The following is a 13898-nucleotide window of genomic DNA, read 5'->3' as shown; positions in this document are numbered from 1 at the left end:
ACAGCATATCTATGATCACCTCTTCTTTTAAATTCTACTCTGACCACAATCCTATCACATGTGAAATCGCCTTACAAAAAAATCACAATCATCACTTGCCAAGAAAAGAAAACCAACCTGAGAGAGAACTCACCTTTTCTACTAAATTCCTGAAACCGGATATCATCCTCAGACGTCTCAGAGAATTTAACTGGACACACCTATTCACTGTCCCTCCTGATGTAGCCCTAAGCCACCTAGCCGAAGAGCTTTATGGAATAGCCAAAGAGGGAGCTGCAAAAAAAATACGCATCACCTCCAGAACCTCTGTATGGTTTAATTAAACAATCAAGCAAACTTTTCTCCAGAAACAGAAGGCTTACAGACGATGGAGAAAATCAGCTGACACCGAAAACTTCAGCGCCTATAAAAAGGCAAGGGCTCTCTTCTTAAGACAAAAACGACTTGTCTGCAACCAGTTTGCCCTGGATAAGCTGAAAAGATCTAAAAGACTCCAGAAACAGAGCCATAAGCAAATCAATATGAAGGAAGAAATATTTAAAGAATGGACTGAGCTTACTTTTCAACAGACCGACCAGTCACATGTTCCACCCCCTGTTACACTTTTTGGCCCTCTCTTCAAACCTCCAATATCACTCATAACCATAACCCGTAACCATCTGATGGAGGTCATCAAAAAACTTCCACTGAAAGCTGTTGTGGGTCCCGACCGGTTTCCTCTGTTTCTAATCAAAATCTGCAGTACATATATTATAGACCCACTAGTCCATATTTTTAACAAAATCTTAGAAAGTGGGGAGATTCCAAATATCTGGAACACATACTTTGTGCGGCCAGTCCCTAAATGCAGGGACCCCAAGCGGTCTCAAGATTTCAGGCCGATTGCCATCGGCTGTGGGTTCCTAAAGATATTTGAAAAAGCAATCCAGCCCACCATTGCAGACCACTGTTTCAATCACAGGCCTCCGTACCTCCACACTGTGATTAAGGGGAGATCTACTAACAGCAACCTCCTAGACACCCTTACCAGAATCCAGAAAGCCCTCAACAACAGGACACAGCTTGATGTTATTTTCTTTGACATAAAAGCGGCCTATGACAAAATAGATATAACAGCTCTAATCACCATTCTCCAGCAGTACTTTAACATCACTGGAAGGATTCTCCGTATCATTAAATCAATCCTGGAGCATAGACATCTCATCATATCACATCGCAGATTTCAGACAACTTACATTACTAATAGGGGTGTCCCGCAAGGGGGAGTCCTATCACCAACCCTATTTGCCGCAGCGCTGGAGCCCTTCCTTGCATCCCAAACTGACTTCCAATCATACGCCGATGATCTGAAACTTTATATTACATCCTCTGACCAAACTCAGGTTCGTAGCACTACCTTGCAGGCAAATAAAACCATACATAACCTTCAACAATATTTGGCTTCCATCGGACTACAGATTAACCAAACAAAGACAGCTCAAATGTCCTTCACCTGGAAGAAGTCACGCAATGACATTAATCTTACTATCAATGGATCACCCATTCAGAAAGTTAAAACGCACAAAGATCTCGGATTAGTGTGGGATGATGGGCTGACATTCCAGACTCACCTCCTGAACACAAAAACAAAAATGTACTCCGCTATGTGGGCGATCCGCCAGGAACTAACGGGAATTCATGACGCCGACCTGGTAAAGAAATATGTTGTCCGATGTGTCTATCCTATACCTCTCTATGCCGCAACCATTTGGTCCTCTGCTCCCACAACACACTTCAACAAGTTCCTCAGCCTGGAATACTGGCTCCTGAAATGGCTCAACTGGCGGACTGGCAACCAATACACCATTTCTAGGGCTCAGTTCTACATAAATCTGGAAGTCACCCCATGGAAACAACAGATTGTGGCAGCAAATCTTCTTACACTTGCTAGACTAATCACAAGACGACTCGACACCCCTGACATCACTGATTTAATAAAAACTCCACGCATTGCCGGAAGGAATCAAATGGACCCAAGGCTCCCACTCACAATCAGCTTGAACAACCTGAAAGGATTGAGACGCATGTTCCCAGGAAACACGGTAGATTTGATGAACAATCTAGCCATCGACCTGGATAGATTCTGCGAACAGCATTCATACAGACGTCAGAAACTAAAGAACACATATGCAAACATACACTTATGAGATGCCACCACAATGCATCCCGTTAAAGATAGGTGAAGCCATCACTGGTCCTCTCTTACTTAGAATCTACTACTCCAAAGACGCCTGGCTGCACTATTACGTTCAAGATTGAAGAATTGAAAAGATACCACGTATAACAACCGGTGAAGGACTGCCTCATTTCTTTATATTTTGTATATTTCCCTCATGCTTATGTAATTTATAGCAATTTTGAGAAAATAATATCCTTTAATTCTTTTAATTATGTAAAATAATAAACACTAAGTTCTGTACCTGTCGGGTTAAGCATACATGGGCCCCATGTAACCGCCAGGCACATATCCCTGTCTTAACCTCTGTGTCTTAATATCACCTAGGGGTGTTAATATCACCCCCCTAGCTTCTAGCTGTCCAGGGGGTGGCTCTTTGGCAGAGCAATAAACAGATTTAATAAATAAATAAATAAATAAATAAACAAAACAAACATTACTTGGGTACTTACCGAAGAAGGGCCAAATAGCCCTGAAACGGCACCAGGGGAAGCCTGATGATGTCCGGAGTTTCCAAGAATAGGTAACAGTCTTCCCCACTGGGGAAGCGTTGCCTATTCAAGGAGTTTGAGTTTTTGAGTGGTGTGAGTTGGAGTTACTGTCCCTTTCATTCTTCTACACCGTTTCTTTTCCTCTTCCACTCCTACTATTACTTACCCTCTACCTTTTTGCTTTTCTAAGTCTAATAGGGACAAGTGGATAGTCGAGTTATTATCCCACACATATACAAAATAGCCCTGAAACGGTGCGGTCTGGGGGGCCTGATGGCCACTGAGTTTCCTCGAATAGGTAACAACAATCTTCCCTACTGGGGAAGCGTTGCCTATTCGAGGAATATATGAGCTTTGTGTGTGAATTGAAGGAGCAACTGTCCCTTTCTTCCTTCTACGGCATTTCCTTCCTCTACCTCTCCTACTATCACCTTCGTACATCTTTATCTCTTTTCTAAGTCTAATAGGAATATTATGAGAATAACCGAGAACTTTATCCCATACCATATTTCAAAACGGTGCCATCTGGGTGGTGGTATCCATCTGAGAATAAGTAACATTAGTCTTCTCCTTAGGTGAAGCGTTGCTTATTCGAAGTAGTGCAATATCATGGCAACTCGTTGTGAAGGTATTCACAATACGAGATATAACTTAAAACGATGCCGCCTTATAAATATTCTGTTTATTCAGAAATGGCTGTGTATTAATGATGCTATTGCACTTAATATATACATAGTCTACATGATTTTTCCTTAACAAAACCATGTGTGTTATTCAGAATGCATATTCTGATCTGATTATCAGCAGTGATTATGCATGCATTAAGAATTTGCAGATAAAAGAACCACTGGGTGATAGTGATCACAATATACTGATATGTGAATTACTCAAAGATGTAACTACCATCAAGACTAAAGAGAAGGGATTTTGCTTTCGTAAAGGTGACTACAGAGGTCTCAGACAGTTTTTAAATTTTGTACAGTGAGATCAACTGATGATGTTACCAACGTTGAATTCTAAATGGAATTTTGGAAATACTGTTCAAGGTTTAGGCCTAAATGGATGTCAGATGAATTAATGAGGTTCGCGGCAGAGAAGAATTTGTTGCATTAAAGCATATCTGCCACTTTCTTGCAGCCTATTCAAGTCATTCCGAAGGCTAAAACGTATGGGATGCACAAAGTATGGTGACGCAGGTATAAACTAGTCTGTAATCAAGTCACAAAGGAAAACTCCTTTGTGACTTGATTACAGGCAGGCGAAGGCAGATTACGAGAAATCTTTGGCAAAGTATGCAAAGAAAAACAGCAAAGAGTTCTTTACTTAAGTAAACTCTAGAAGGAAAGGGATGAATCAGATTGGACCACTTAAAATATATGGGTTGACTACTGATGATCATGCTGAGGTAGCTGATAAACTGAATGAGTATTTTGAATCTACATTCACACATAAGGAGTAATTCAATGAGGGGAGTGCCAGAAGTTTATCAAAAGCTACAGGGATCTAAGTGATTTTGTAATAACTGAGCAAACTGGAGGAGAAATTGTTGAAGTTAAACATAAGGAAGGCACCTGAGGTGGACGGGATCTATCCAGTTAAATTAAAGGAGGCAGCAAACCCTTAGCTATAATTATGTGAGCTCTCTTGGACTCAGGGGTGGTCCCCATGGACTGGAGGTGTGCAAATGTATCACCCATTCACAAAGGGGGTTCAAAAGGTGACACAAGTAACTACAGACCTGTTAGTTTAGCTTGTGTTCCGAGGAAAATAATGGAATCACTGGTTAGTATTAGTATTAGTAACGGCCGTATGGTGCAAGAAAGCCTATGGCTTATGCTGCACCAGCCAAAAAAAAAAAAAAAAAAAAATCCGAACAAAACAATGATATAAACAAAAATTAAATAAATAAATAAATAATAATAATTAATAAATAAATAAAAATAATAAAATGAAATAAAAAATAAATAAAAAGGAAATTAATCCTATCATCCTATGCGCTTCCCTTACCCGAAAGTACTATCCAGATGACCTTTGAATTTCCCCAAACTGTCGGCCTCTACCACCCATGAAGGCAACTTATTCCAATAATTTATAACTCGCTGGCTAAAATAAAGAAGCATTGTAAAGAAGCATGGTTAAAGAAGCATTGTAAGATCGTCTAGACAAGACTGCAGTAATAGTTAAGATACAGCATGGATTTGTTAAAGGGAGGTCTTGTCTGACGAATTTGATTGGATACTATGATGTGGTCACAAAGGAACTGAATGCCAAAAATAATTTTTGTATACTTGGATTTCAGGTAAGCTTTTGATACTGTTGCACATAGAAGACTGCTGTACAAATTGGAGTGGTATGGCATTAAGAGCAAGTTGCTACAATGGATAAAGGGATGGTTGAGTGGGAGACGGCAGAGAGTGGTAATAAATGGACACTGCTCTTCGTGGACAAATATTATTAGTGGAGTTGCCCAGGGTTCGGTGTTTGGGCCCATTGTTGTTTTGTATATTTATCAATGATATTGATGAAGGTATATAAGGTTTAATGTCCAAGTTTGCAGAAGGGATTTTGCAAAGGTTGGTAGGGTTGGTAACAACAGTAAAGACAGTATGCTACTCCAAATAGATCTAGGTGGGAAAACGGGCTGAGAAGTGGCAACATTGACAAATGCAAAGTTCTGCATATGGGTAGCAATAACCGAAGAGAAACGTACCAACTGTTTGTTATTTGGTTTTCAGAAGCATTAGCAACTAAGGCCATATTGCTCCGGGAATATATGCGGTGGTCATTCCCTGACCTTTCCGCATCATCTGTATTTGGTGGTCAAGGGCTCGAACCCCGGCCTAATCAAGAAGCGTGTGCTACGCACTGTTGCTCCTGCCCACCTGGCTGCGGAGGCGCCAACGTACCAACTGTGTGTACTACACTCAGGGAAGTGAAAAATGAAAAGGACGTAGGGTAACTGTGCAGTCAAATATGAAGTTCGATGAGCAGTGCAGGTGCCACGGCAGGTCATGGAGTCTTGTCAATGATATATAGGAATTTTGATAGCAGGGACAGGGGAGTGATTATCCCGTTATACAAGGCAATGGTCAGGCCATACCTAGAGTACTGCGTACAGGTCTGGAAGCCTCATTTTAGGAAGGATGTAGAGTTGCTAGAACGAGTACAAAGAAGGGCAACAAGACTGGTGAGGGGAACAAAGGGATGCTCTTACCAAGAAAGCTTAATTTCTGCAAATTGCAGCGCCTGGAGAGTAGGCACCTGCGAGGTGATCTGATTGAGGTGTATAAGGCCTTGAATGGGTTGAGCAAGCTGAATGCTGATGGGATTCTTCCTCTTGCTTAGACTAAGAACCTGAGGGGGCACAATTTCAAATTGAGGAAAGATAGTTGTAGAATAGATGTGCGGAAATTTGCCTTTAGCCAACTGATTGGTGGAACAGACTTCCATCTTTTGTTGTGGAAGCTAATAGCCTAAATAAATTTAAGGGTGAGCTGGACAGGCAATTTGGAACGAATGGAGGGGTGAAATGGGAGTTTTTTTTTTTTTTTTTTTTTTTTTTGTTTGGCTGATGCCTGATAATCCTGCTTTCTTGCATCGTATGCCTCTACTAATGCTAATATCTATCTAAATGTACCTGGATTGCACTCTTAATCATTGCTTCTAAGATTTTCGCTACCACTGAAGTTAGACTAACCGAAGTTACCAACTTCGCATTTAGAACCATCTTTATATATTTGTGATACATTGGCACTTCTTCAATCCAAAGGAATTTCTACCGAGTCCAAAGATGCCCTCATAATTAACTTCGTTGGTTCAATACGCTCCCTGGCAACCTCCCTAAAAATTACTGGCATTATGCCATCAAATCCAGAAGCCTTACTTGCCTTTATGCTCGAAAGATTTTCTGTCTTTCAAATTAAGTAGTTGTATTCCATATTAGGTACTTTAAAATGTGTAAAACTGATATGTTTCGAGTAAATATTTTGCGATAAAATATGAAGTAGAATTCATATTAAGCATATTGTTTATAGAATGTACAGTAATCATATTGTAAATGTATTCTAAATGTGGTGCGCCACCACGTTTAGAATTAGAAGTTCTCACAAAAACTTCATTTTATACAAAATATAAATGTATTGCATATTTAGCGCCTTTCCTATAATATTTCTGTGCATTTAACTTTTAATTTTCATAAATGGTCACTAAAACAAACTGTTAATACCCAACCATAAAATGCTCGAATACGATGTATTTCTGTGTACGATTCGGATTCAAGGACAGAATCATCTATTTACTTCCCATAAAGCTGATAACAGAGTCGAAGTTAAAAATTTCAGGCTATGTATTCTTTATATTCACTCAACAAATATTTTTTTTCCTTTTCTTTTTATACATTTTCTATAAGCACTGTTCTTAATTACTCGCTCTGTAATAATGATTTAATAACCTGTTGCTTTTTCTCCCACACAGTCATACACATACGTTTGACCTACTTAAAACCACTTTAAAAATTAACATTAAAAATCAACCCACCGAAGAGACACTCCTAGAGTCAAACTCGCTGCAGTTCAAAAGGATACTCCGAAATGAGGAAGCATAAAGGTATTATACAACAAAGCTAATTTAACGCAATTGTTGATGAATTTAATCTTTCTAATGAAGTTATCTGCATACTAACGCTTTTCATATTACTCTTGATTAACCTAGTTTAGTTTAATAGTACGTTTTACTTGATTTTCCAAGAATAGCACTGGATTGCGGAGCAATTATCAAAAATTTCAAATATTGAAAAGAACAAATTAAAGGAAATGTTAATATCACCTTCAACTTCGTTGTCTTTTCTGTCTAAGCAAATCTATTTTCGCCTCTGCTTTTGCCAAATCTGGGGGGAGGAAATGCACTCTCTCACAATAGTTTGAGTGTACGATAAAGGGTAAAATATGGCTGAAATGAAAAAGCAGTTAACTTCAGTCAGTCTAGTGCTTGATGCGACTGATCCTCAGAACATGAATACGTTGTTTGGATAACTGGCGTGCCTAGAAAATAATCTAAACACAATATCGCCGGCTCTTGCGATATTCTGTTATACCGTGTACTATGTCAGTACAAATATGTTCACAAACACAACCTGCACAGATAAAAAGATAATTCAGGGGAAGGAAGCCCTCTCTATCCGTCTGAACTCTCGTGGTAGCACAATTGGTATAATCACTGTTCCCCCCCCCCCCCACACCGGGTGGAAAACAGCTGTTTGATACCGTCTGGTGGAAAACAGCTGTTTGACGCGAAGAACTTTTATGGGCCTAATCACGTCCTTTTGAAAATGCCTTTAATTCCTCAAGTCAGCGGATTCTCATACCTTTTGAAATTAGTGACGAACTTGTTCAACAATAATGGGAGATCAATATGGAAGCGATCGATCACAAAATTAGACAAATTTACTAGCAATTCGGAATTTCAAAATTCTGTTTTAGTATGCCCAAACAGCAAAAGATATCCAAAGAATCACAGCTCGTCAAAATTAGCTAAATAAATAAAGAAGCTGTGAAACAGTTTATTTCATAGAAAACTTTTCTAAGAAGTCTTTTTCTAAACTGAAAACAACAAAAAAAAAAAAAGAAACTAAGCAAACTCATGAGAGAATTATTCGATTCAGGGGAGGTCTCTATGGTTGTTATTTGGTTTTTAGAAGCATTAGCAACTAAGGCCATATTGCTTCGAGGATATGCGGTGGTCATCCCTGACCTTTCCGCATCCTCCGTATTTGGTGGTCACGTGCTCGAACCCGGTCTCTATGGATTAGAAATTTTCAATTTTCTCCACAATTCATAAAAGTGGGATGAAAGGATAAATTGAGTAATTGCAAACCTGTAAGCTTGGCTTCTTTTCTAGAGAAACTAATGGAGTCACTGGCTATGGTAGTAACGTAGGACCAACAAGACAGGAATGTAATTATGTGGCAGTGGCAGTCAGATTATGGCAGTGACAGCATAGAGGCGATATTTTCTAACCAATCTGATTGGATACTACATTAACAACAAAACTGAATGCAAAAATAATTTTGACATCATTTACTTAAATTTTAGAAAAGCATATGATACTGGTCCATACCACCCAAATGAAAAACTGCCGCACAAATTAAAGCAATGTGGCATTAAGGGCAACTACTGTTATGAAAAAGGGAATGGTTGAATGAGAGACTACAGAGTGGTTCACAAAGGACTGCTCTTCTTGGAATAATGGTTGTTAGTGAAGTGCGTTAGGGTTCAGTGATGGGCCCATTGTCGCTTTCAATTAATGATACTGATGAAGACATATCAGACTTATTATCAAAGTTTGCGGCAATACCAAGGTTCGTAGGGTAGTAAAGAACAGTAATCAGGGTATGCTACTGCAACAAGATCTGGAAAAATTAACAGTTGGCCTGAGAAGTCGCAATCGAAGTTTAACATTGATAAATGCAAGATACCGCATGTGGGTAGCAGTAATCCCAGATTACGTGCCAACTGTGTGGTACCACAGTGAAGGTAGTAGAAAACCAAAAAGACCTGGGGGCTTTTTGTTATTGTTATTTTTTGGTTTTAAGAAGCATTAGCAACTAAGGCCATATTGCTCCGGGGAGTTGGTCATTCCCTGACCTTTCCGTATTTGATGGTCACAGGCTCGAACCCCGTCAATAAGCGTGTGCTACGCACTGCTGCTCCTGCCCACCTGGCTACGGAGGCACCATTTGTGCAGTCAGACTTGAAGTAAGGCGAGCAGTGCACACGGGTGCTAAACAGTTCATGGAACTTTTGTCAATGATATTTATGGATTTTGCCAGCGGGGATAAAGAGGTATTATTCTGCTGTATGAAGTAATGATATTTGTTGTTGTAATTGAGGATTTTTGGCACAAGGGCCTCCTGGGCCATATTGTGCCTGTTCATGAATTTCTTATGACTGAAAACTGTATATTATGTCTTTCAGAGATGGTTATATAACTTTGTGCGTTTCAAGTATTGAAATAGTTCTTCAAAATTTGCATTTTTGTCAAGTATGTGTAATAAAACAGGTTCCTGCAAATTGGAAAGAGAATAGAAACTGGATTTTCGGATAGTTACGTACTGAGGGCATTCTATTAGAATATGTTTAATTGTTAGCTGGGTCTGACAGATGAGACATTGAGGATTCTCTCTCATAAGCAAGAACAGATGCATTGTATAAGAATGACCAATTCGAAGTCTTGCCAAAATGACTTCTCGCCTTCTCCTGAAACTAGAAGTTCACAGCTGAGATTCGTTTTTTAATCTGGAATAGTTTATTATTGACTTGTGAGGTAATGATAAGGCCACATCTTCAGTATTGCATACCGGTCTGGATGTTTGTTATTTGTTAAAGGGTTTCAGGCGTACAACATAAGCGATATCATTATGCCCGTAAATTGCGTGTGTTCTGTGATCGATTCGCCTGTTTACTGGACGAAAAACCTGAGTTTCCGGATGATAAAACCATGCTATCCACACCTGAGACGGAGATTCTACCAGCTGTGCTAACCGCGAGGGCTACAGGTTTGGAAGCCTCATTTTAGGAAGGCGTGGTTCAGTTGAACGGGTGCAGAGAAGGGCAACGAGATAGTGAGTGGAACAAAGGGGTACTCTTACCAAGAGTTCTGCATATTGCAGCGTCTGGAAACTAGGCACCTGCTAGCAGACCTGACTGAAGTTTTTAAGATTGTAAATGGATTAAGTAAACTAAATTACTGGATTACTTACTCTAGCTCAGCTAGCACACGTACGGGGGGGGGGGGGGGGGGCAAATTTAAATTTGCTTACAGAATAAGTGCAGAAGTTTGCTCTTAGCCAGCGAGTAGTTCACTTCCATCTAGTGATATGTACGTGGGTAGTTTAAATAAATTTAAGGAAGAATTAGACAAATTATTAATTAGTGATGTAGTAAGTAGGGTTTTTTTTCTTTTTTTTTTTTTGCTGATGCCATATAAGGTTTCTTCTATGCATTATTTGCCAATTCTAACACTGCATGTTGTGTGGTCAAAAATGAATGAAGCTTGATAGAATTATTTCATAAACCAAAAACATAATTTCGGACAGACGTATAGAGTTGATTAGAATAAGCAGATAGAAATCAATAAATACACCATTTTCTTCATTCAGCTGCCGATGATTTTCGTTAAGAATCATTTCGTGACGAGATTCAAATCTGCCCTATGAATGGTAACAGACCGAGGCTTTTGGGCTTGGAATATCCTGCCATTTTGAGGATTTGTTCAATTGTATGTAAATAAAAAAAATAATAAAATAAATAAACAAGCACATCTTGTAACTGATTGAAAATTTAACCCCCTTGTAACCAAGCCCTTCAAGGGGATAGCTGCAAGCTTAAGCATTAGTTTAAATGTGCTATCAATCAAAATTCTAAAGAAATTTATTTGATTCACCATTCCAAAAAAATTTGTGTTATTATTATTATTTTAAACCTGTTTTCATACAATACTGGTATCACATCTCTTTGCTATATGTTTGAAGTTACTCTGCTATACGTTTGCGAACTAGATCATACTGTATAAAATAACCAAAAGTATGATATACAATTCACTGTATCGTACATGAATCTTTTTATTTTTATTTTTTTAATGAAAACCCCAAACACGAGAGGCATTAGAACGTGTAGCACTTAGTACCGGCATGGGTTGAAGGTTTAGAACATGAAAGAAGAATACTTGTTGACTTGAATTTCTATAGATTGTAATTTTTAGGAATTCCGTATGAAGGAAGGTTGTTTGAAGCTGAATGAATAAATGAGGAAGAAGACAAGTTAGTTTTTGTGAATTTTAAGTTGGACGGTAAAAGGATGTTGACTGGTTGCAGCACGTGTTAGGATTGCTTTGGAAGAGAGATTGGGAATTATAGAAGCGATTCAGAAAAACAGTGCCCATGGGAGTATCTAGAGAAAAGGGCATGCACCATAAACAGAAAATTTACGAGACAGAGTGCAGAGATGAGTCTAACTTAAACTGCCCTTTTTTGAATGGAATCTAGAAGACTGGGAGAGGTTTTAGAGGAACCACCCCAGATGTGAGAACAATATTACAATATGGCAGATATGCGATTTATAGAGTGAACAGCTGTTTGGAAGAAAAGTAACAGCGAAACCCAGATTTTTAGATGCAGAGGAAGCAATACACTTATGCCAAAAGAGATTATAATTCAGGGTAATCCCCGATACATGATATTGCCTAGAAATCAGAATGCCATTGGGGAGAAGCAAGAACCAGAATAATCATTTTTGCGAGATAAAAGACAGGATTGAGTCTTATAATAATTGAAGTCAACTAATTTATCTTTGCCCCACTGCAGATAGATCGGCATTTAAGGAATTGGTAGCAGATATTCCAGAAGTTGAAGCTGTTTGTGCAGGGCAAGGTTTCTCAAACTGCAAGGTGGAATGCAATGTGCTATCATCCGCAAAACTATGGATAGGATTTCCACAACAGAAGGTCATTAATATACAAGAGGAAAAGAACGGGAGAAAGAACTGAACCTTGGAGAACGCTTGCATTGGTGGTTCAGAAGTTAGAAGACAGAAAGCCAACTACCAAATTACAAAAAACAGTTTGTAAACCATACGATGGAAGCTTATTTAGCTTCCATCGTAAGGTTTACGATGGAAGCTAAAGCAACTGCTTGAGTGTCACCAAACTTTTCAATTGAATTTGTCCAAAGATAGGTAACATAAGCCGGAATATCACCATTGATCGACACTGACGGAATCCATACTAGTGATCATTGATCGACTGGAAGGTTTCTAGACAGTTTAATAATTGGCGGTTAATTGATTTCTCCATTAGTTTAGAAGTAAGTGCAATGGGATGATAATTGGATGAGAGCGATTTGTCACCCTTTTTAGGAACTGGCTAAATATGAGCAAATTTCCAAGCAGAAGGGAAAATACGAAAATACCTTTGAAATAAGAAAGTGAAAAAGCAACACAGAACAAGAGTAAGTTCAGGAGCATGGGTTTTCAGAAAAAGTGGAGAAATACATGCAGGACCTGGAGCTTTCTTAGCATCAACTTTGTTCAAAATGTCTTCTGACATCCTTTTGACGGAAGATCACAGGAAGCATCGAATACAGTGTACTGGGAATGGCAGGAGGTGGTTTACCAAGATCATCAAAAGCACGAATAGGAAGTAGGATGCTAGCAAGTAAGCTTTATCTTTGGCTGAAATGGCAATATGTTGTTGTTATTTGGTTTTTAGGAGCATTAGCAACTAAAACCATATTGCTCCGGGGATATGCGGTGGTCATTCCCTGAACTTTCCGCATCCTCCGTATTTGGTGGTCACGGGCTCGAAATGGCAATAGAACCATCTGGTTTTGACAGAGGTGGAAACCGAGATGGGCAAAAGTTTCGGCCAATTTTGGCAAGAGACTAGAATGCTCGACTACCATTTGGACAAGAAACAAGTTTTCTCCTCTTAGGCTGTTCAAAATCTAGTAAGGACTGATTAATAACTGCTTTACAGTTGTTACGAGCTTTGGTATAGGCAGAAAATTAACCTTAAGATTTGGATACAAGCCAATTGCGATATGCAACATTATCTTGAACAGCATTAGCACATTTATTGGAAAAGCCGAGGTTTAAATAAAGGACGAGATTTTAAGGTGGAGTGTGGAATAAAGGATTTCATTCTTACAAGAATAATTTCACTGACACAATCTTAGCCAACGTTGACATCGGATTGAAAACAGCAATCCGACCAAGGAAAAGACATCTCGCAGATCATCCCATTTTGCATTCTTATAATACCAAACTTTTGAAAACAGCAATCCGACCAACGAAAAGACATCTCGCAGATCATCCCATTTTGCATTCTTATAATACCAAACGACACGAAATTGAGAATGGCCACAAGAGAAAGGCTCCATTGGAGAAGAAACCATCACTAAGTTGCGATGTGCCTAGAGGAACACTTACCTCGACCGTGCAGTAGAAGTGTTGTTTGAGAGGAAAAAAAAAATCAAGCGGGTTCGCTGTGGTTAGGACTGTCTGGTATTCGGTATTGGGAACTCGAAGGTTTGCACGGACGGTGCAACCGGACACGGGGTGGAGACGCGAACGCGTTCCCAAAATGGCGTCCGTGGTGATGCGAGAAACCCCTGGTACCGTTTGACCCTCAACACACACAGA

The 13898-nt window shown here is 39.3% G+C and overlaps 1 protein-coding gene across 2 annotated transcripts in view; it reads left to right on the top strand.

Annotated features, from left to right (window-relative positions):
- LOC150087094 (uncharacterized) overlaps positions 1 to 13898 on the top strand; it is a 49606-nt gene that overhangs the window by 20163 nt on the left and 15545 nt on the right. Inside the window, exon 1 of one of the 2 annotated variants that reach the window (XM_090372942.1) lies at positions 7232 to 7311. The exons of the other annotated variant lie outside the window; for it this stretch is intronic. Coding sequence (XP_090229068.1) covers positions 7296 to 7311 — 16 coding nt within the window. The 5' untranslated portion in view covers positions 7232 to 7295. Of the gene's footprint in view, positions 1 to 7231; positions 7312 to 13898 lie in introns of those variants that run through there. 2 annotated transcript variants of the gene reach the window in all.

This window comes from Mastigoproctus giganteus, chromosome 4 (genome assembly GCF_048544385.1).
Source record: "Mastigoproctus giganteus isolate SK-2022 chromosome 4, ASM4854438v1, whole genome shotgun sequence".
NCBI classification, from domain to species: domain Eukaryota; kingdom Metazoa; phylum Arthropoda; class Arachnida; order Uropygi; family Thelyphonidae; genus Mastigoproctus; species Mastigoproctus giganteus.
The sequence above is the reverse complement of the archived record's forward strand: the minus strand, read 5'-3'. Positions and strand labels throughout refer to the sequence as shown.